At 39.5% G+C, this 24,502-nt stretch overlaps 1 protein-coding gene across 2 annotated transcripts in view; it reads right to left on the bottom strand.

The window, feature by feature from the left end:
- INPP4B (inositol polyphosphate-4-phosphatase type II B) overlaps positions 1–24,502 on the bottom strand; it is a 295,449-nt gene that overhangs the window by 10,659 nt on the left and 260,288 nt on the right. For both annotated transcript variants that reach the window (XM_074991914.1, XM_074991915.1), the window contains one exon: positions 23,097–23,251. In XM_074991914.1, coding sequence (XP_074848015.1) covers positions 23,097–23,251 — 155 coding nt within the window. The remainder of the gene's footprint in view (positions 1–23,096; positions 23,252–24,502) is intronic.

The raw sequence follows: 24,502 nt of genomic DNA, 5'->3' as shown, positions 1-24,502 counted from the left end.
CAGGTATTGTGCTCTTCCAAGAACTGTCCATTTTATGATCTCTTTGTTCTATCGCTCTATGAGAGTCAGTACCAAAATAGTGAATAATTTTCTATATGTTGTAGTTTTCTGTGCATATCTCCTGGCCAGCTTGGTTGTAGAGACATCGTTTTTAATCACATTTCACTGGGCAGTTTTATTCCAGTGGCAGTGGCACATGTCTCTTTTCTGGGACCCCTATATCATAGATGGTGACCTGAGTCACACAAACGCTAAGTTTCCCCCCTTTCAGGCCAGTGCCCAAACCTCTGGGCTATCTTTTTCATATTTCCAAATAAAGTATTTATTCTTCCCGATTGACAAAGAAGGTTAACATATTTTAGCACCATATACAAGTCATACTCTGGTGTGACTTACTATTATTTACCAGAATGGTTGTTTACATTTAAAAATATCAGCCTGAAAATGTGGTATAGGTATTATTTGCCAGTTACCTTGCTTTGATTGAAAGAGATGACTCTGGCAGGGGTTTGCAAATTCTCATGGAAACTTATGATTTCAACTGCACACAGTTTACAGAATGAAACTCCAAACATCTCCCAAATGAGATAAGAACCTAAGAATTGGGATAATATTTTACTTTTTTAATTGGATTAATAGTTTAGCTAGTCCTGTCATTGCAATGGAACTTTTGAAAGGCTGTATTTGGCCCAAAAATTGTACAATGAATTGAAAATGTAAAGCTATGTGTATTATTATTATTACACTCTTTTTAGTGCAGTCGTAATGAGGTTTCACAGGTTTTGTGCTGACCGTGAAAATCCTTTAAATATTTCCTGACTCAAAGGGTTTCTAGAGGGATTTGTCGTTTTGTAGAAGGGTTAAAAATGTGGAACATCATGTATTTTGTAGCATCAGGCAGTGTCCAAGAACATTTTGTCACAAAAACTGGGGGAACACATAATTAAAATGAAAACAAATGAAATATGGTAAAGCATCATTTACAAAGGGAAAAAGTACTTCTGAACAATTAAATAGCTGTCAATAGTGCTTCAAAACTGAAAATTTTGAATATAAGTCTCAGACCTAACTGAAGGATGACATACAATTAGGGTCAGAGAAGTTCTGATGCAAAAATTGGGACAGTATTTGTAATTTAGGTGCTTTTAAATTGAATTGCTTAATGGGTTTTCATAGTTTTTAATAGACTATTGAGGCATATACAAGCAGAGAGTTACAAACTGGCAATTCCCTTTTCTCCTAAAAGGTTTTTGTATAGATACTTGACTATCATCTCTTATTTATGTTAAAGCAAGGATTAATTCTTCAGCTGCCAAAGTTTAGTCTTAGTAATGCCTTTTAGATAGTTTTGAATTCAGGAGCCTGGTATCCAAGTGGTAAAAGGTACCAGAAAACTGAAAATTGTAATGTAGATTTCTTACGTCTGAATCTGCAATTCAAGGTGCACAAAAATCAGACATATGATAGCTTCTCCCTAATGACACTGTTTTATCCAAACTGTTTATAGGGCTGATGAAATATTCTGAAGAGTGAATCACGAAGGCAGAAATAATTGCAAAAAATTGCCAGCTCTTTCAAATCTCAGAATGTATTCCATGCTAAACAATTAGGTCTCAATGAGGATGTATATTGGTTAACACTCTACAGAGGCAACTTCTCCTCAATGGATATCTCCCCATCAGCTGCATTGAATAGTCACAATCACCTGACTGATCACCCTAATTTACAATGGATAGTAACTTCTCTCTATTGCAGTAATTTTCTTATATATATATATATATATATATATATAACTGTATTTGTATTTTCACTTCAGTTCATCTGATAAAGTGGAATTTACTCACAAAAGCTTATGCCTTAATAAAACTGCTAGTTTTGTTGTTTTTTACAGATCCAGACTAAAGTTCTTTTTGACCTGCACACAGACATTGCTTTATTTTGAAATGTTATACACTTGAGTATTTTGAGCCTTGAGAAGTGATCTGATCTGGTAGCAGTCTGCCTTTCAGCCTTAGCACCAAAGTCAGTGCACTGGTCTGTTTCTATAAGTTTATAAGTTGAATAAACAAACACATAATTACTTGATACAAGAGCTAAACATCAAAGCATTTCTACATATGCTACCTTCCTACCTACCTACCCCATTCAGAGGCAAATGATAGGGTTGAGGGACTGAGATTCTCACTAGGAGCTTGAAGGGCTTTTTTTTTTTTTTGGCCCTACCCTCCGTCAATATGCAGATAACAGTTTTAAGGACCAGCACGTTTTATGGGAAATTAGAACTGGTGTACCTGTTCCTTCGACTTAGCTGCAACAAAGCAGGTCAGTTGACTGTACAGGGCTTGGGACCTGATACCAGTGTTTACAAGGAAGAAAGTGTTTCTCCAGATAGCAACTAAGAGTGTTTGAAAAGCTTCTGAACTTTTGATTAATGTGTCTGCATGACTATTTCACCACTTTTTTCTGGCCTGTGGTCACCATCAACCTTGTTCACATTTGTTGTTCCTTTGCCAGCTCTCAGGACGGTACACAGAATTTCAATGAGATTCTGCTGAGCCAATTTAAAACAAGTAGCTCACCTTTCCTCCATCTTCCTATCCAAATTATTGCTACTTCTCTGCACAACAAACTTAATATTAATTTAGTCAAAGGCATACAGTCTTACTTTATGACTTAAAAAAATGTGTGTGAGCAGAAAAAATGGTGGCATTCTATGGCTTTTGTGTTTGTTCCTGCAGCCCTCACAAGATTATAAAGGAACAGCTGTAACAGCAGCAGATTTAAGGCACAGTGGCCAGCGTCTTTTCCAGTCTTACATTTGCCTGGACTTAGGAAATACTTGGAATAAAGAAAGAGCAAAACATAATGTTCATTTATTATGTACAATTTTCCACATCCACCTTATGGTGGGTGATACTGCGCTTTGTGGCGCCGCAAGATATTTCAGAATTCAGCACCCCATTTGTTCACTAGCTATAAAACGTGTATCCATGTGTTCTAGTCTGAGCAGATTGCTTTTTCTGGTCTCCTTGTTTAATGCTACTTTTTTGTGGGTATCACAGCACTAAAGCCTTCCCTAGTTACCAGTACACATTATGCACAGTTGGGTTTATGGATTATTAGATTGCTCATATTGTGAGGGAGTTAAAAGGAAGCAAAGTAAATGTCCTAAATTAGAATAGTACAATATTTGTGGCAAAAATACATGAATACAGTGGGTGAATTAATTAAACCAAAGCTGGTGGTGTATATTTGCAGTCTCATCTGCTTGGCAGACTGCAATCTAAATTAATGTACAAGGGACTTTTTGGTGCCTGAAAAAAAAAAAAAGACACTTTCTCAGCTATGGTACGTTAACGTAATCTGTAATGTTTTAATAGTTTTAAGCTAAAATAGACAGGTTCTCAGCTGGTTTCAATTATGGGCACTCCATTGACTTCAGCCGAACTATGCTTATTTTTACCAGCTGAGAATTAACTACGAAATGGGAAGCTACCAACTTGGAATTAAAATAACAATTACCTACCACAAAATGTTTCCTAAAGAATAATGTTTATTTTCATTGAAATAATTGGCTTCACTTTCTGGATTTCCTACTATGAAATCTATGAGTACTAGAAGACTGGATTTCCTACTATGAAATAAGGAAAATTGCATCTCTTATTAAGAGACAAAGGTATCTTTCACACTTACTGAAATACCAAAAGAATGCAAAGTCTTCATAAAAACTGAAAATGAGGACTAAGAAAAATGTATATGTGTAGAGTGGTTTGACTAATGCCTTCAAAATTTTTAAAATTCACAGTTTTCAGCAGACAAGGTATCCCCTATAGTAAAGTTATTTAAAATTTTTAATATCATAAATACTGAAATAGCATCTATTTATCTCAGGAAAGCTTGTCAACATCTTAAAATTAACCATTCTATAAATGTACACATATACAGAGATCATGTAATTTGTTCTGTCAAGTGAGGTTTTAAGGCTTTTCACATATACATTATTACCATTAAATATGATCTTTACCCATATGCAAATGGGAGGTAAAGTGTACCCCATTGATTTCATCAGCAAGATATTAGAAGCAATTAAGACCTCCTAGAATCGTCCTCCTGCCAGCTCTAGATAGAAGTTCCTTGATAGCAAACATCAAGTTAACAGATATTACATGACCTTTGCCAAAATAATTCTAATTGCACATGACAGAAAGCCCACTGGACTGTACTTATTAGCCATTTATGTGGGTATAAATTCAGCCAGACTTCCTCTGTGGTATGACTGCTACTGATGAGCTGTTTGCAACAATACAAAGTGCCACAATGGGGCAGAGGGCCAGAATGGGTCAGATCATTGGACAAAAAGGGGACATGCCATCTGCTCTGGAGAGGAGAGTCTCTCTCTTCCCAGACAACAACAGTCTACAGAATGTGCATTTGATTATTTGTGTGCATCAATTATTGAATCATACATTTCTGCCAATTACTAGAGTTTAGGTTTCATCTTACCTTTTAGATCTGTTATTATTTCATCAGAAGCTGCAATGCTCTGCTTGCCCCAACCAGGCAAGCATTAAAAATCCTTTCTAGCAAAATAAATATTGTAAAACAGGATAGGTGACAGCATAGCCTTCCAATCTTGTGTAACTGGTATATTTTAAAAGGGCTAATCAGATCTCTCTCTGCAATAAAAATTAATACTCCATTGTGGTGCTGAATGTGTTTGGAAAAGATCATCTGGAGTTCTCATAACTTAGGTGGCAGTGTGGTTGTCTGATGAGAGGATAAAGGGTATTGGCTTAGGAAAGAATCCTAGGAGCAGCCAAGCTTTGGGAGTAATGCCAAACCAAAAGCAGAGAATTAGTTTTATTTAAACACTGTCTATGGGCTGTGTCTGTAGAACAAGCTGGGACAGACTGCAGGAACACGAGGGGCGAGATTCTCTCCATTTGGAATCTTGTCTTAAGAGAACACAGGCCACCGTTAAGGAGCCACATATGGCCTGTTGGTTCAGTTTGCTGGTTGGCCAGGTTCCAGCATCATTTGAAGAATTTCATATTGGCATATTCCCTTTTTCAGTGACCTCCCTAACTTAAAATAATCCTTTGTCACGCTGCAGGATGTAGCAAAGGATGGTGCCAAAACTGACCAATAAAATCTGTACGCTCAAGCAAATAATTTCACCTGCAGATTGGTAGAACTAGTAGCAGCAAAGAGAGCAGGGTCTGGTCTTTTAATGAGATCTTAAATCTCCCCAGTTAAGGCATTTAAAACAAGCAGAAATCAGAGGTACACTATTATTTTGGTGTGCTAATAAAATCTGCATATTCAAATACTTGTGCTCCACAGATTCCTGCTTTTTTAGGCAAGTATACATATTTCATGGGTTGAAATTTATCCAGGTATTTTCGAATATTTAGTACATGACATATAATGAAACAGGAAAATCAATACATTAATTTACTCTTTTCATAAGTGGTAATGAAGACTTCTTCAAATTAGATTTGTGTTTTCTATGTGGCTGTGTACAGTAAAACCCATATTTATGCAATTTCAACTTGGGTGTTACTTGGATTAATGCGAATGAAAACTGTGAATGGCAGGGAGCCAGGTGGCTCCCAGCGCCCCTCCACTTGTGTTGGTCAGTTTCCTAGCTCCTGCAAGGAGGGGAGCTGGGAGCCAGGCTGCTGCTGCTCTGGTCAGTTTCCTGGCTCCTCTGACTTGCGTGAAATTTGACTTAGATGTGGTTGCCTGGAACGCAACTCATGCATAAGTCGGGCATTTACTGTAACTATACTATAGGAACTAAGTTATTTAGAAGATTGAACCTGACTGTACATTCACCTTGCCTCATGCATATGTAACCATAACTGATTTTACTCCTGTTAAACCTGAAAAATCCCGTAAATAGTTTTAAGCTAATATAGTTGTACTTCCAGCTACCAGGAAAAGATATTATTCTTGTATAATACAGTATCCTCTTCTCCACAATTACTGTACATAGTATCAACATTAGGTCACACCCTAATGAAGAGCTTGATGGAGCAATATAATTTTCTCTCTGAGACAAGAATAATACTGCTCAGACTGCAATGACAATGTGAGAGAACAGGGACAAAACATAAAAGCTAATTCATAGAATGTACAAAGTTAAGATAAATGCCCACCCAATAATAAGTGTCCTCAGGCAGCAGCACCCAGGGCCATTACAACTCCTGTGGTCCATGGATAGTTTCTATGAATTGTTGATTTTTGGTGGGAAAAATAAGCTATTTTTCAAATAAACAGTGCAGTCTGACACATACAAACTGATTCTTCAAGATGTAACTTCTGCCTGTGGCATACTCTGTTAATGTGTTAATAGTCTCAGAGGGGCAGCTGTGTTAGTCTAGTTTCACAACCAACAAGCAGTCTTGGAGCACGTTAAAGACTAACAGATGTATTAGTTCATGAGCTTTTGTGGTAAGACCCACTTCTTCAGATGACTGGAATAGACAATAAGAATCCAGAGTTTATATAGAGGGGTGGGTGGGAGAAAGGAGGAGGGTGAAAAAAGGAGCTACCAGTCACTAGTAGATAAAAGCAAATTAAGTTAAGTAGGTGTCCTATTCCTGTAAATATCAAAGGTGGGGAAATTGCCCTCGTAATGCATAAGTTAGCTGGATCTCTGTTTGGGCCTAATTTAAATTTGTCAATTTAGCAAACAAATTCCAATTCAGATGTCTTCCTCTGTAATCTTTTGGTAAGAATGGCTACTTTTAAATCCTTTGTTGAATGTCCAGGCAGGCTAAAGTTTTGTGTGTATGCTAATTCCTGTGTCAGATTTATGTCCATTCATTCTTTCACATAGAGATCATCCTGTTTGCCCAATGTACATGACCAAAGGAGATTGCTGGCACATGATGGATGGAAGCATGTAGGTAAGAACGGTGGTCAATGGGTTTCCTGTATTGAGTGATATTAATGTGTATGATAACGTCCAGGAAATAGATCTTTTGTGTGGAATGATCCAGGCTGAGACTGATGGTGGGGTGGTTTTTAAGTTTCAGCTTGACAAAGTTCTGGCTGGGATGATTTAGTTAGGATTGATCCTGCTTTAGGCAGGGTGCTGGACTCTATGACCTCCTGAGATCCCTTCCAGCCCTAGGATTCTATAATTTTATGAAATCCCTGAGGAATTCTTCAAGGGTCTCCTTACCATGGGTCCATATGATGAGGATGTCATTAATATAGTGCAAGTAGAGGAGAGGTGCTAGGGGAAGGGAGCTGAGGTGTTGTTCTAGGTCAGTGATAAAAATGTTGGCATATTGTGGAGCCACGCCACTGACTTGAAGGTACAAATTGTCTCTGAATTGGAAACAGTTGTGGATGAGGACAGGTCACACAGTTCAGCCACCAGATGTGCCATGGCATCACAGGGGAAAGTGTGCATAACAGATGTGTCATTTTATATTTGAATAAAAAGTCCTGAATTGTTTTAAAAGGCAATTCCTACAGAGCAAGAGAGTACAGAGAATCACTTCTTCCCAAGGCAGCAACAAGACAGGATTCCAAACCAGCAAGCTAGATAGCATTATGTTGAAGGTGTAGCTAACAACCCTTGCCAGTCTTCCATACTCAGCCAGCTACTCAATGCACAGGAGGCACCAGGGCTTTACGTGTACAGCCATCATCCCATGTTCTCAACCAGCATAGCAAAGGAATATCTACATTTAAAATACTGAAGATACTGAAAAAGGCTGATCCTTTACTGGGCTCTTAGACTCTTGGAGGCTACCATAACACCAGCAAGTTTTGCTGGCAAAACCCCAGCTTTGCCCAAAAAACCCCAAAACAAACAAAAAACTCATGGAGCATGCACATACAAAAAGGGATTTGTCAGCAGTATCTTGACAAAACACATACCTCAAAGCTGCCAGCAGAAGTGCTAACTCTGCCGTCAACAAAAAAGCTGCATAAATGCCCCGGGGGCCTTGCTCAACAGACACGGCATCCACAACAATGGCCAGCCCTGTCTGCTGTTCTTCTGGGTGCCTGTCTTGTCAAGAGAGCAGCTAGGCAGGCCGGCACCTCTAGCAACTGAGCAGAGCTCTCCCTCAATCTGCTTTTATGTGTGGCCGCACTCTGTCAATAGAAGTTTTGTTGTCAAATCTCTTCCAACAGTGACTTCTGTTGACAGAGCGCTGTGGTGTAATCATAGCCATAGGCTTTTAGACTATAAAAGCATCAATCCAGTTACCATACATTATTTTTATGGTCAGAAAGCATCTAGCATAGGTGGTACCAAAAGAAACAGTTATGTAATGGGGCATTTTATTAAATGCACTTGACAAAAATTATGTTCTCTCTTTGAGTAGATGTCTGAGCTGAAATAAGTTGTAATGAATAGGATGATTTTATTTGTCAGATAAAGTCTATTACTAAAGGTGTTCTACAAGAGTCTATTTCAGGTTCCCTCCTAGTCTGCTTACAGCAAGTGGAGCTGCAAACTCCTCAGTTCATCTTTATATTGATGACACTATTTTGTATTCTGTACGTGTGCCATTGTCAGCACTTATGAATGAACTACCCTGGGATTTTAATCGAACTCAGCCATTTTTTGGACAGTTGCAAATGTGATTTTTGCAAAATACAATATACATCATTTTGCAAAATTAGCATCTGATCGAATTCTTCAGTTGGACTGCTCACATGAGGGCTGGTGTTCCCTTGCAGTGGTGTAGCTGCATCAGTGTGGTTACAGAGCTTGGTGAAGACTCTGTTAACCAGCTTCTCTTGTTGGCATAGGTGATCTACTTCCTAAGGACATTAGCTATGTTGACGGGAGAAGCCCTCCCATAAACATAGCTCTGTTTACATGTTGCTCATGGGTGGAGGTTTTCTATACCCTTGAGAAACACAGTTATGCTACCATAAGCTTATAGTATAGTCCAGGGCTTAGTAAGACAAGCCTGGTTTGCCATTCTTGCATGACATCCAAGGTATTAATCTTTGCGATACTTAAGGAGGAAAGGAAGATACAGAGGTGCTGAATTCCAGATTTCCTGGGGGATGCTTGACCTCCCATTCCATTCCTAAACCCCTGACCCAATGCCCTACCTCCCACCCGCTTTTCCAAGAGTGCCCCAAATTCAACTGATGCCTTCCTGGGGAGGGAGAAGGGAAGGGGCTTGATTTAAAGGCCAGGTCAAGTGTCCCCCTGCGCCCAGCTCCTGGGCCACTGCACTCTCCCTGACACATTACCTCCAGGGGGCAATGTCCTCCCACCATGTCTGTCCTCTCTATCCCCCATGTTCTGCTGCTGTCCTTGCTGGGTAGGACCTCAGGCATGGAGCAAGAGGGAGCAGCTTTTAAGTGCAGCCCCTCCCAGTCACTGCTTTGCAGCCCTGCCTAGCAGCCGCCTGAAAGAACTTGGTTAGAGAGGAGGCAGCATGTTCTGCTCCTCACCCAGACTCAGCTGCTGGGGACATTAGCATGCAAGTCTGGGCAAGGAGTAGAAACCATGTCCCCAGCTAGGTTGTCTCAGGCAGCTGCTAGGCAGGGCTGCAGCAGCATCCCAGCAGTTGAAAAGGGCTCCTTTCCACTCCCCGCAGCCAGGCCAAGCATTACTTCAGCCTGCCTCCTGCTCATCCCACTCCGCCACAGAGCCTCCAAACCTCTGCAATCAGCTGGGGATGGGGGTGGGGACTGGGACGCTGGTAGGAGATGCCAGATGGGGTGAGACAAGAGGCCCACCAGTCACAGCTCAGCAGCTGTTTTGTTTGCTTGTGATGGGTGCCCCAGCCCAAGAGCAGGCAAGAAGAGAACAACTGCAGATTAGGAAGGTTTCAATAAGTACTGGAGAAGCAGAAAACATTTAAATTGACATTGAAACATTGCAAAATCATTTTGATAATCTGTGTGGCTTAGAGGGCTGGGCAGCAAGGGAATGCTGTTGGCTCTGCCCCCTTGTGTGCAGACACAGCCAGGATGTCCGAAAGCAGGACAGCTACCATGAGTGGATACCGTAGCATAGCAGGCATTGCCCCAGTGCCACCGGCAGCAGACTGCCACCACTGGGAGTAATCAGGAACCACCAAAGAACCTGCTGCTTTTGGGGATGCTGCCACTACAGTGGGAGGCAAGAGCTGATGCCAGAACCACCACTGCCACTATGGTGGGAGTGTACTCAGGAGACACTGCCCAGGGACCCACAGCTTATGGAGCTGGCACCGATGAAGGAATCACCAGGAGCTATCACAAAAATTGCAATCAGTCCAATGAACAAGAAAGCAGTGAGCAACTCGGCCAAGGAGGTATTTCAGTGCAGCAAGGGGAGGAGAGGTCCGAATGGGGACATTGCACGAAGGGATGGGATCTAGGGAGCCAGAATGGGGGAGACTTGACTAAGGACCCTGTATGTGGGAGGGTGGAGCAGGAAGGTGCTAGATTTGTAAAGCAAGACTGTTTGAAGACACTGCCTGGACAAGAAGAGGCTGGAGCAGAGACACTGGCTGGACAATAAATAGAGTTAAAAACAGGGAAAGATTAAGGGAGCCTGAAATGAAAGGTGGAAAAAAAAGTTTCCCTAGGCTCTATCCATTCTCAGGGAGACTCAGACCTGGAGACCAGAAGGGACCCTCGTGACCTTCTGCATATTGCAGCCACACAATTGTGCCCGCCCACTCCTGTAACACTCATAACTGCTGGCTGAGTTACTGGAATGCTTAGATCATGGTGTAAAGTCTTCTAGTTACAGAGAATCCACCATTTACATTAGTTTAAATCTGCACGTAACCTGTGTCCCTGCTGGAGAAGGCAAAATGTCCTCAGGGTCTCTGCCAATCTGAACCCAGGAAAAATTCTCTCTCAACCCGAAAGATTAGAATATAAGAAATTCATGTAGTCCACCCAGTGCCTTGCTTTCTGACAGTAGCCAATGCCAGGTGCTTCAAAGGGGATGAAGAGAACAGGGGGTTCCCCAGCCAATCCAACACTTGAGCTGGCCTTTAAAATCAAGCCACTTCCCTTCTCCCTCCGTGGGGAGGTACCAGTTGAATAAGGGAAAATATAGGGAAAAACTTCCCGACAGCCATGCACACCTAACTCAAATAGATATGAGCAACACATCTTGAAGAAGAAGAGCTACAACAGTGAGCAACCATTTTTTACCCATATATGTACCGAGTATTTTACGAATTCATTGAGAGAGAAACTGTAATTCAATTCCCTGTTCTCTCATTTGGCTCAAAGATAGCAACACTAATGTCTACTAGTTGCTGGATATTAACGTGCTAGATGAAACATCATTTATCACATCAGTCTCTCTGTGGGAGAGTAAAAAAATATCACAGCAGGTAAAAATTTACACATGACAGTATGGCTCTCCTTTAGGGAAGACTATCAAACAGTCTGCCCAGTCAAGTGGCAAGAATCTCTTTTAGCTAGATGGTACTAGAAATCTAAGTCTGTTCTTGTAGCCACCTGGCAAAGAATGCAAATGATGACGACCAAATAGCATTGTGTCGTGGATTGTGACAAGGTGCATGGCCCCACAAAGGAGCTGATGAGGTTACCATGGGATTGAGGGCGAGACTAAATTATCAGTTTTCAAAGTGGACAGAGATAAATAGCAGGGTGCCTGTAGGATCTGTATGAAGACTGTGGAATATATTCATAAAATTTCTGGGAAACGGGTTAAACAATGAGGTGGTCAAGTTTGCACAGGACACAAAATTACTCGAGACATTTACGACTGAAGTTGATTGAACAGTTTCAAGTTGTGTGAAGGGGAGAGAAATGGGCAACAGTTCAGTGTTGATAAATGTTAAGGTACTGTACTCTGAGAAACATCATCTTAATACAGTAAAACCCCTATTTACATGATTCTGATTTGCACATGCCTTGGATTAATGCAAGTCAAAATAGTGAGTGGCAAGGAGCCAGAGACCAGGCCACTCCCAACTCCCACAAGGAGGGGAACTGAAGGCTGGGCGCCACCTGGTTTACGGCTCCCCGCCATTCCTTGGAAGTGGGAAACTGACCAGCACAGCAGCATTGGTCAGTTTCCCGGCTCCCCCAACTTGCCCAAAATTCGACTTACACTTGTTTGCCTAGGAACGCAACCTATGCGTAAGTCGGGGGTTTACTGCACCAAATAATGGGGTTTAAACAGCTGTTACCACTCAGGAAAGAGATCTCTGAGTCACCGTGAATAATTCTGTGACAACAGCTGTTCAGTCAGGAGCAGTAATAAAAAAAAAAGCTATCAGCATTTTAGGAAGCACTAGGAGAGTGACAGACAACAAGACAGAAAATATCTTAATGCCACTAGGGTATGCTCACCCGTAGAATACTGCATGCCACTCTGGTCATCCCATCTCAAAAAAAGAGATGTATTAGAACTGGGAAAAGTATAGAGAAGGGCAGCAAATATTATTTGGAATATGGAACAGGTTTCTTATGAGGAGAGATGAAGTAGACTGGGACTGTTCAGCTTAGAAAAGAGATAACTAAGTGGGGATATGATGGAGGTCTATCAAACCATGAATGGTGTGAAAAAAGCAAATCCAGTACATGCCAGTTACTTCTTCATATAACATAAGAACCAGGGATTACTGAAATAAATTAATTGATAACACATTAAAAAAAAAGAAAAGATAAGGCTGTACCACTTCACCCAACTCAAGAGCCACTTTAGACCTGACTGCAGGAGATGTTGTGAAGGCCAAAAGTATAACGAGATTCAAAAAAGAACTCAGTGTATGAATGAGGGATATGCCCATCAGTTGCTATTAATCAAGATAGTGAGGTGTGGAACCCTATAGTGTCTCTAAACCTCTAGCTGCTGGAAGCCAGAAGCTGCCAAGATGACAGATGAACCCTATGATCAATCAAGATGAACCCTATGATCAATAGATAAATGCCCAGTTCTCTTCATTGCCTTTAAGCATGTGCCTTTAAGCACTAGTCACTGCTGCAAGACAAAATGCTGAGTTAGATGGTCAATTCTTATGACCCAGTAAGGCCTTTCTTACATTCTTGTGATATGGACTTTAATTATACCATCATATACCGTACTACCATCATATATGATTTGTTCCATATTTTTCCCTGATTTTCCCCCTTATGTGGAGGAAAACAGATTTTTTACCTTGGAAACCACAGAATAACATTTTGGTTTTTTAAAAGAAAATCACTATTGTCCTTCACATCTTCTATCCTTCCAGCACTGCTGCCTGTGCTGGAAAACCCCTTCCTGAACTGTTTCACTGTGTCTCAACCATTTACTTATTCAAGTCATTCCTTTAGAGGAATTCCTTACAACAGATCCATAAAACCCTAGTTCTCTATACTGAGTATAAACAAATTTTAAAATCCAAACAGGTAACAAAAGCTAATAAGATGTATGCTATACTGGTCAATCACACTGCACTTCATTACATCCCATTCCCCCTTCCACACTTTGACTTTCCTCTTGTCTGAGAGGCACCATGCACATTGTTGCTGCTACAGAAACAACAACTTGTTTTTAAAAAAAATTCAAGGCGATGTCTTTCACAAATAATTCACAAAAATGATTTGTGCTGTTGTCCAATACTGAGGTCCCTTTAAATATGGAGATATACTTATCTCACAGAACTGGAAGGGACCTTCAGAGGTCATCAAGTCCAGTCCCCTGCCTTCGCAGCAGGACCTATCGTCATCCCTGCCAGATTTTTTTTAAATCATCACACTAATCTTTTTTTTCCTAACAGCCCTACTATCAGATTACAAGAACTTCACGATTCTAAAGAACACCTGTCTCTTCCAGTAGGTTTAGTATACAGTAATGAGCCCTGAAGTAAGACTCTTAATAAACATTAGTGGAAAGTTTCTCTGGTCTGGGCAGAGAGGAGGAATACCAGCGATCAACTTCTTCCTCTTTGTGCAGTCAGCCATTAGCTGTACAGTGCAACAGCTGCTGAGGTGAAAAGAGGCAGGTCTAGGAATGTGAGAAACAGCAGGGTCAAGAAACAGTTGCACAGATCAAGTTCTAGGTGACAAATGCCAAGTATGGAGGAGGCCATTGTGACTATCACGTTGGCCCTGTTGACAAAACAGCACATGGACCATAACAAAAAAAAGACCTTGAACATATCTCACAATTACATTACAAGACCTATGAGTTAGCTAAGTTTTAATCCATTTAAAGAGTGCAAGGTGAATTTATATCCTTTTAGTATTCTAAGCAAAATGCTGTGCTGTATGAAATCCAACATCTTACAGAAGTTGAAGTATATGACACCAACATTACAGTTAACAACTAAACTAGTAACCTCATTAAAACTAGATAGCAAGTTAGTTTGACTGGGTCTATTTTTCATATAGCCATGTTGATTACATTATTATTTTACCCTCCTGCAATTGTTTATTAATAAAGTTCCATATTAGCCTCTCCCATTATCTTCCCTGGGATTAATGTCATGATGTCTGACAGGCCTGTAATTAATTACCCAGGTCATGCTGTTTACCCTTTTAAATATATTAATATCATTCTAGCTTTCTTCAAGTCTCCTGGGACATCCCCAGTGTTCAAAGATTTATGGGAAATTAGAACTAATGGTCCAGCAAGCTCTTAATCTAGCTCTTTTAAACTCTTGGGTGAAAATTATATGTCCCTACTGTTTAAAAAATCTAACTTTATTAGCTCCTGTTTAACATCCTTCTGATAGATTAATAAAATAGAAAATGTTACCTTCATCATATGATATGACTATAACATCTGTTCCATCCGTCCCAATTCAGAATACAGGTTGACCTTCTCTAATCTAGGACTCTCTCATCCGGCAAACTCCATAACCTGGCATAATTTTAGTTAGCCGGACGACCATTTACCATGGCTGTGGCCAAGTTTCCTGTGGTCCCATAAATTTTGTTTCTAGCCACTAGTCCTGTCTCTCAGTGTTCTGTGCTATTATTTAGCTTCAATTTATGCCTAAATGTCTTCTAAGAGCTCAGTAAGCAGTGAAAGGGTTGGTAATGTGCTAGAAAATATTGACCTCCCATTGTCTGGCAAATTTTCTTGTCCAGCACTGGTCAGGTCCTGAGGGTGCTGGACAAGAGAGGTTCAATTACAGAAATATTTATTGAACACTTCTATTTCTTGGGACTTATTAATGATAATTTTACAATTTCCATCTAGCGATGGACTAATACCTATGTTAGAAGTATTTTTCTTCCTAATATACTTTATTAGCTCTGCTGGTCAAAGATATCTCCTTGCTTCTGATATTTTAAGAGTTATATATGGAGAAAACAGAAGAAAGGTAACACTGATAGTAACACAAAAGTAATGGAAATATATATAATTTTATAGCTGTCTTCACTTCCCCTCTGAACCATGCCAATTATCTAACCAACACAGCCTTCTTTCACAATCGTGGGATTGTGACATTTGGAAATCCAGTAAAGCGTCGTTAAATAATTCCCATTTATCTTTCACTCTTTTCTATTAAGTTCTTCCTCCCAGCAGTTTTGGCTCAATTGCTTTCTGCTTTGTGAAACTGGCCCTTTTAATGTGGACCAAGTCATGAACACTTATAAATAAGCCTATAATTGATTTTTAGTTCTGTGGTCAGTACTTTTTTCTTCCCAATACTTTTAGTTTTCATTTCAGTCACAGTACTGTCTGGTGGTGGGCTCTCTTTGTAGGGCCAAGGTCCCCCCTCAGTCTGGGCCTGTGCATTCTGCTTTAACCCATGTACCTAGGTGATAGGAAAGAGCTACAAGTTAAAACTTCCAAATCCAGTATTCTCTCATCTGGCAACATCTGTTGTCCAGTCCTGGGGCTGGGAGGTGGAGGGGTCAGCCAGACCAGTGGCAGGAGCCCAGGGCAGGGCAGCTACAGCTGGTGTGGCTGTAAGAAGAGGCTAGCATCAGCCAGGTAGCCTGGGCCAGGAGCAGCAGCAGAGAATAGTGGCCTGGGCTGGTAAGTTGGCAGCTCTTTGCAAAACTTAATTATGGAGTTGTATCCTATAGCTGAAATATTTTAAATGAATATATTTTGCTACTGATCGCTTTGCATTTATGCTCTTCAAGAGGGCTCTGAAAAGGACCATTTTCTTCACAACTGAGCCATAAAACACCCACATCTTGTTGCTCAGACCATTCACTCTTTGCACTGTATGTTTCCGTAGGCTTTTTGAAGATAGACCATTTATGTGAAATATCCTCAGCTGGTGTTTCAAGTGAAAATAACCAGTCCTTCATTGCATCAAATTTTGTGTTCACTGGCTCAAACAAGTGACAGGTACTGCTGCCTGTTAAGAATGATGACAGGGTTGACAGCCCTGAGGTTTTACTGAAGTAAGTGGATTTGTCATACTTATTTTTATTTCTAAGCTTTACTGAAGACATCCTGAATGTAAAAGGCCTCTCTGGTTATTTACTATTCCAGACATGCAAAATGGATATGGACCAACTCACTGAAAAGCAACTTTTAATATGCCAGGAAGAAAATGTAGTTTTAAAAAACTGCTTTAAGTTCTGCTACTTTCCAGGGTCAAGCACCACCCAAGAACAATGTATAGAATCACGTGATAGGTACCTGAACTTATGTTAAATATGTTTGGGCTTTTAATGCTATACTACAAAGAGAATTTAGATGGCAGGAGCCCTTCACCAACAGGCGATAAGAAAACCAGACAACATCATTTGGAAAAAAGATAACTGAGAAAGCAGAAGTGTGATTTCAGTACAAATGGAACCTCTCTAATCCAGAACTCCTTCATCTGACAACATCCGTAAACCAACATGGATTTTCGTTAGCCAGATGACCACTTATGTGTGTGGCCAAGTTTCTCGCAATCCCATAAAGTTGTTTACAGCCACCAGTCCTGGCTCTCAGTGTTCTGTGCTGTTATTTAGCTCTACATTAAACCTACATGTCTTCTAAGAGCCCAGGAAGCAGTGGAAGCGTTAGTAATGTACTAGACAATGCTGACCTTCAGTGGTCTGGCAAATTGTCTCATTTGACAGCACTCAGGTCCTGAGGGTGCCAGACGAGAGAGGTTCAAGCTGTAATATGTGAAATCAGACCACTTGATGCACTGGCCATATTTGTCCCAGAATATGAACACAACTTTGCTCAGATTAAGAAGAATTACATGCACAAATCAAGGGTCTAATGTCACATATACGGGAGTATTCATTAAACTCACAGACGCTACAATTTGTATGCTCATTTCAACTACAACAATGAGATACACCAAGATGACAAAATGCTGCATTAGGTGTTTATACTGCAAAATCTGAATTCCTGCAGTCAATTTGAAACGTCTTTCATAAGTTAAAAGGACTGCTAGCAAGCCTATCTTTAATGCACTACATTTTGTGAATGATTACTATCTGATGTATCTGTTCAAGACTCTTATTTGTCTTACTAATGGCTTACTTGTGGATAATATAAAACTATTTGCAGAATTCGCAGAACATCATCACGCAGTGTAAACAAAGAAAATGAAAACTATAATTTAAATGCGAGAGGTAGCCCTTGATGGGGAGTAGATTGTTCTTAGCCATGCAATTAGATGGAGTGGGCAAAACCATTAGTGGAATCTAGTATTACTATAAAGTTTTCCAACGGAGCAAAGTAAGGATGGGGCTGGGGACCACATCTGTCCTCTCTAGGGGAGCAATCACAGCTGTGGCAATGTGGGCATTCTGGAAGCTAGCATTAAAGGCACCAACTCCCCTTGTGATTTTAATATCTCAAAAATCACAATTTCTGCTCCGAAACCTCAATTTACTTTCAAAACTCAAATGATTTCACACCATTATATATCTCCTACTGTCCACTCTTAGAAATAGCCTTTTAAAGTTCAATCCAGCCTGTTAATTTTTTTGTATGTCAGAATCTGTTTTTCCCCCTTGTCGACAGTTTCTTTTCTTTTCACAAGTGTTACATGGCAATCATTGCAAAAATGCCAGACTGAAATGGAGCTTAACAAAGTGATCTATTGAAGATTCATCAGAGTAAAATTGCCCTGTTCTAAATTAAGAAATGCACTGATGTCATGTCTCTCTCTGGTCATAAAATGTTATCTTTAGATGCAGACACCATCTTAAAAGCTTTCAGAACTGCACAGTGTAACTTTTTAAAACAACATCATACAGTACTAATCACACAGAAAGGATAAATACATTAATGTCACAGCAGTGCCAAACCCATTAACCTTATTTAGACAAAACTCAAAGGCACAGCTGCCACAGCCCCTCAAATGAACAAGTGAGCTTTTTGTTGGAAGGCCATTCAGTTCCTCCATACGGAAAATTGTGGGCTTGCTCTCCTTTCTGTGTTTAGATCTTTACACGTGAAAGCAAAATTCTCAACATTTCAAAATGAGGTTTCCTTAATATCAAGAAGTAACCAGTTGTCATTTGCACCAGTTTAAACCCAGTAAAACTCAGCTGGTGCCACTGAATGGAGAGGGATTGTTACCTCTTGGTTTTACATGCAATGCTTTTATATACTGGTGTGCAATGGTATTCGCTTTCTTATTGTATTTCATACTGCAAAGTAATATTTAATGATGTTAGACCTTTCAGCACTAGGAGCACAAGGATGCACCTGTACAACTTATCCCCAGAGCTGATGGAATAACTCCATTAGCTATTAGTAAGCAGTAGGCCGTTGTGGTCACTGGTGCTAGCCACTAAGGGAAGACATGAGCATACACCCTAAGCCAAATATTCCACTAACACACTAAATAGTCTTCTGCACTGCTGTGTCATCTGTTCAACATGCTTGTTTAGTAGTCTTCTTCCCTAATGCCCAAATCCATGGAAGCATTTAAGAAAATGAACTTTAATTATGAGTTTAAAGTTCAGTGGGGCTGCAGCTACACTACATTCCCCTTTCGGAAAGGGAATGCAAATGTGGCTGATCAGAAATGCAAATGAGGTGCTGATTTGCATATTATGTACCTCATTTGCATAGTAGCAGGCACTCGCTGTTCTGGAAGTGCTGTTTTGGGGGGAAAAACAAGCAGTGTATAAGGGGGTTCATTGGAATGGAAACCCCACTTTCAAAAGCACCCTCATTCTGCATATTTTTCAGGAGGAAGGGTGCTTACAAAAGTGGGGTTTCCTTTCGAACGAACCCTGTCTATATTGCTTGTTTTTTTTCCCAAAAAACAGCACTTCTGGAATAGTGAGTGGCCACCATTATGCAAATGAGGCATGCAATAAGTTAATCAGCACCTCATTTGCATTTTTGACTGGCTGCATTTGCCTTCACCTTCCGAAAGGGGAATGTAGTCTAGATGGCGCCTAGCTGCGTAAGTGCACTTCCTGAATAGGGATACTTCCATGGGTTGTGGCCTACATTTTAATTTTGTCTCTTACTGTATTAATATTTTATTAATTGCCCAGTACCCTAAATGTTCTCCAGGTCTATTAACATTTTCTGCAGTTACCTAATTTCAGTTTTAGTACTATCTGCAAATGTTATTGACGCATTACTCACTTCATTTTCCAGATCCATTATAAACCACATCAGATGCTACTAGCCCCAGTGTAAGGAGCATTTTATCTGCAAAATCCTACTGTACTTCTGTACGGACAAAAAAGTTTGTGCAATATACAAGGTCCTATTTATAGAAGTTATGTTGTCTGAATTTTTCCATTCCTACTCTAAGGTTTAATCTTCGTAAGAATTTATTTTGGGTAATTGAGATCCTTATGCCCAACCATTTAGAGTAGATTTCAAACACTCACATTTATTGATAGTTTATGAAAAACAAAACAAAACAGAACAGTTGAAATTCCACCAGAAAAGTGTTTCATGCAGAAAACTCATGGATAGCTCATTAGTGATAAAACATGAAGATATGAAAGACAGCACATGCAAGTGTCACTGCGTAGCTGAAGCACTACAATGGTTAAAGGATTTAGGGGCTTTAATGATATATATGAAATTGTACTTTAGTATCTCATCACTGTAAACAAGCAACATGCAAGGAGGCCATAGATCTGAATCCTCATGCTCCTCTGCTGAATCATCCTTTCTAGCAATTAGGTTGCTTCTTTTTAAACAACACATGTATTACTGACGGAGATATTGCAAGGCTGATAACTTTAGATTTAACAGCTTCTGAAATTAATCGATAAACACAGTTTCTACCAGCAGGATATGAAATATCTCTGTTTGGATCATTACCCTACTAAAACTTTAAAACAATGGTTACCTTAGGTTACACAAATCAGGAAAGAAATTTTAATCATCTGTTGCACTGGAGTGAAGGACATCGTTTATTGTATCTTAGAAGGCTGCCCTGAAATTTATGGTCTTGGAAGGATTCTTGTTAAGTATTCTTTGAGCAAAATCTTTGTATTTTTCAAATCCTACACCTAATACTCAGTATTCAGTATAAAAATTAGGGCTGTCCAGCCATTACAAAAATTAATTATGATGAATTATTCAATTAAAATTAATTCTGATTAATAGCACTGTTAATGATAGGATTCCATTTATTTAATTTTTTGGATGTTTTCAACATTTTCACATAGATTGATTTCAATTACTATATGGACCACAAAGTGTACAGTACTGACTTTATATTTATCTTTGATTACAAATATATGCAGAGTAAAAAAACCCAAAAGGAATAATATTTTTCAGTTCACCTAATACACGTACTGTAGTGCAGTCTCTTTATGACAGAACTTACAAATGTAGAATTATGTACCAACAATAAATGCATTCCAAAATAGACCAATGTATAACTTTAGAGCCTATAGTCCACTCAGTCCTACTTCTTGTTTCAGCCAACTGCATGGATAAACAATTTTTCTAACAGTTATGGGAGATAATGCTACCTTCTTTCTGTCATTGTAAACTCTTGCTTACAATGTCACCTGAAAGTGAGAAGATGGCATTTACATGGCAATTTTTGTAGCTTGTATTCAGGCCTGCCAACATAAAAGAGGTGAGGGGGAGTAGGTGACCCCCAGGCCAGGCATTCCGAGGGGGCCAGGAACTCCATCCATCACTGCTGCTAAAATATCAGCACTGGTGGCATCTGCAACTTTGGTCCCCTTTGAAATGCTGTTGGAGGGCTGTGCACCACTCTGTGGGAGGCTCTGAGGGAGCATGGAAGGGGACAGTGCTGCCTCTTCCACCCTTGGCCTCACACCTTCTGGGGGGGAAGTGGTGCAGAGCTGGGCTTCCCTCCCACCTATCTCCCAGGCCTGTGGTGGTTATCAGCACCGCTGCTAGCATTGCAAGGTATTTATGTGCCAGATATGTATGTCCTCCTTGCTTTGGCCACCATTCCAGACAACATGCTTCCAAACTGAGGATACTTGTTAAAAAACTAATGCATTAAATTTGTGACTGAACTCCTTGAGGGAAAACTCTGTATATCTCCTGCTCTGTTTTACCTGCATTCTGCCACATACTTTATGTTTTAACAGTCTCTGATGATAACTCTGCACGTTGTGTGTTTTAAGAACATTCTTACTCCAGATTTCACAAAAGACAAAGAGGATACTAATGTGAGCTTTGTAAAAGTATCTACAGCACTCAACTTATGGTTTAAGAATCCGAAGCACTGTCCAAAATCTGAGAGGGATGAGGTGTGGCAGAAAGCTTAAAAGAACAAAACTGATGCAGAAGCTACAGAACACAAGCCACCATTTTTTAAAAAAAAAATAGCCTTCTGCTGGTGACATCTGACTCAAATGATGAAAATGAACACGCATTCCATATGGCTTTGGATCGTTTTTGAGCATAACTCATCAGCGTGGAAGCAGGCTTTCTGGAATGGTGGTTGAAGTATGAAAGGATATGTGAAGTGTTACTGCATCTGGCATGTAAATATCTTGCAACACTGGCTACAACAGTGTCATTCAAATGCCTTCTCCTCATTTTCAGGTGACACTGTAAACAAGCAGTGAGCAGTAAATATCAACAAACTTGTATGTCTGGGGGATTGGCTGAACAAGACGTAGGACTGAGTGGCTCTGCAGGTGCTAAAGATTTACACAGTTTTCTTTTTGAGTGCAGTTATGTTAGAAAATTACATTTATGTGTTGCACTTTCACAAAGAGATTGCACTATGGTAGTTGTATGAGGTGAACTGTAAAATACTGAGTCCTGGTGGAATTCTGCAATATAACAACTGCAGAATTCCAACAGGACTAAAAATACTATTTCTTTTGTTTATCATTTTTACAATGCAAACATTTGTAATAAAAATAATAACATAAAAAGGGAGCACTATACTGAGTTATGATTGAAATAATTATATTTTCAAATGTATAAAAACATCACAAATATTTAATGAATTTCAATTGGTAGTCTACTCTTTAACAGTGCAATTAAAACTGTGATTAATTGATTAATTTATTTAATCACAATTTATTTTGAGTTAATCACGTGGGTTAAACGGCATTAATCGGAAGCCCTAACAAAAATAATTAACTATGAAATGTCAGTTCTAATAGGACTTATAGACAACAGAATGTAGAAGCCAAATTCATTTTATTATCTCAACTTACTTACTAGAAATTCTTTCCTGAGACTAACATGCAGATATTCAAAATCCCATCACCATCTTACAATTACGCATTCTTAACTACTTCTGTCAGTATTTGCATTGCTATAATAAACAGTGCAAAGTAGCTTCTTTTTCTAATATCATGATAATTTAATTGCATACAACTGATGTAAGTCCAAACTCGCTTGGTCATCTTTTTCAGCTTGGAAAACTATAAGCTATAACAAATGTTTATTCTGACATAGTACTATTTATCCAGCTCAATTTTATTGAAATGTTATAAAAAGAATTTAAACAGCTTGGACAGTTTTTAAAGAGAAGATATAACATTCTTATAGGTATGGGGATGTTGCTAAAATTGTGTGTCTTATGAAAGCCTATGAAAAAATATTAAAATTGATCTGCTAAGTAACCAAGTCCAAATCCTGCAGTCCTTACTTCTCAATAAAGTTTTGGCCTGCAACCTATTCACTGCTAGCTAGTACTAAGGCAATACAGTACATGCATGTGTCTGGAACACAAGTAGCAGAGAAAAAAAAACTGTAAAAAAACCACCACCCAAATCCAAAACCAGATCAATACCTTCTCATACAGTCCAGTGCCCGGATAAAGAAGTCGTTGTGCAGCTGATGTTCATCTCTCAAGAGTGAGCACTGTTCTAGTGTCACCGACATGGATGTCCTGTCTTTGGCACTTTTGCAACAGGTGAAGCGGATTCCATTTAGCTTGCGGCAAATCTATGAAACAGACAAATCAAATTATTTGCTCATCTGCATTCTATAAACTGTAAAGGAGAGAAAAAATAACTCACATATTTTATGGTTAAAGAGAATTCCAATCCAGATAGGCTTACTTTTTTGGGGGGTGTGGTGGGATGAAAGGGGAGGACTTATTTGTTGGTTAAAACTAGTCCAGCTCAAATGGAATTTGACCATTACGATTCTGCCAGGTGATCCTAAGTAATTTAGTTAATGATCAGTAGACAAACTGGAAAAGGTGTCAATAAAGAAAGAAATATTTTTTTCTTTTAATGCCATGTGTACCCAATGTGACTGTGTTCACTTATACCGCTAAATCCCTAATTAACAACATCAAAAGAATTTCAGCTAAGTATCATTTCTAAGAGTGAAATTCAGTCTGGTCTAGAAGAAATACACAAGGTCTTCTGTGCCATTTAACCTCTCAGTTGGGCACTGAGAAGACTGTTGGAAGTAACACACAGGCCACATTTAAGAGAGAAAAGTTTATCATATTAGAAAATGTATTAACGTATTATAATTAACATGATGTTAACTTCAATGTTGATCTTCGTATTGGCAGGGAGAAGTCATGTTTAAAAATGTGTCAGCTGGTCATGTTTAATCTTAGGATCCTTCCAAAGGTTAACTTTGATTTGCTAAAATGTTTTTATAAACATGACGGTTGTTGTCTATACTACAAAAATCATGTTTAACATGATGTTGGCCAAAACATGTTAATTATCACAGTGTCTAATATGACGTATTTTCCCAATGCAGACATGGCCACTGAAGAGTTTTTACATGTTGTACAGAGGGTGCTCATGCCAGACTTTCACAGGCTGGTACTGATGGTGGCAATGGGGCCCTGAGGAAGGATCTTGGAATCAGTATTTATTGGACACACCTGTGTAAACAGTACAGGTGAGGTTGAAGTCTCTGTTTTAGCCAATTTCACCCAAATTACATCTTGGAAACCAGATCTTTAAGTCTTTCATGAGCACAGGTCTATAGATACCTGCCATCTTGGAAGAAATGGGGAGACACTGTAGCTGGCAAGTGATTGTAACTAGTGTTTGAGATTACTGAGCCTTTTTAAAATACTGAAGTCTACAATAATAAGTAGACAATTCCAGAGCATTTGATGCAACACTCTTTAAACGGCTGGAGGCCCACAGCCAGAGGAGTGCTGTAATAACATCATAAAACACAATCTGGAGTATCTTATGATTCCTTTTTTGTTACATATTT

The sequence above is a fragment of the Carettochelys insculpta genome, chromosome 4 (assembly GCF_033958435.1).
Source record: "Carettochelys insculpta isolate YL-2023 chromosome 4, ASM3395843v1, whole genome shotgun sequence".
Lineage (NCBI taxonomy): Eukaryota > Metazoa > Chordata > Testudines > Carettochelyidae > Carettochelys > Carettochelys insculpta.
This window is presented reverse-complemented; position numbering and strand designations above follow the sequence as displayed.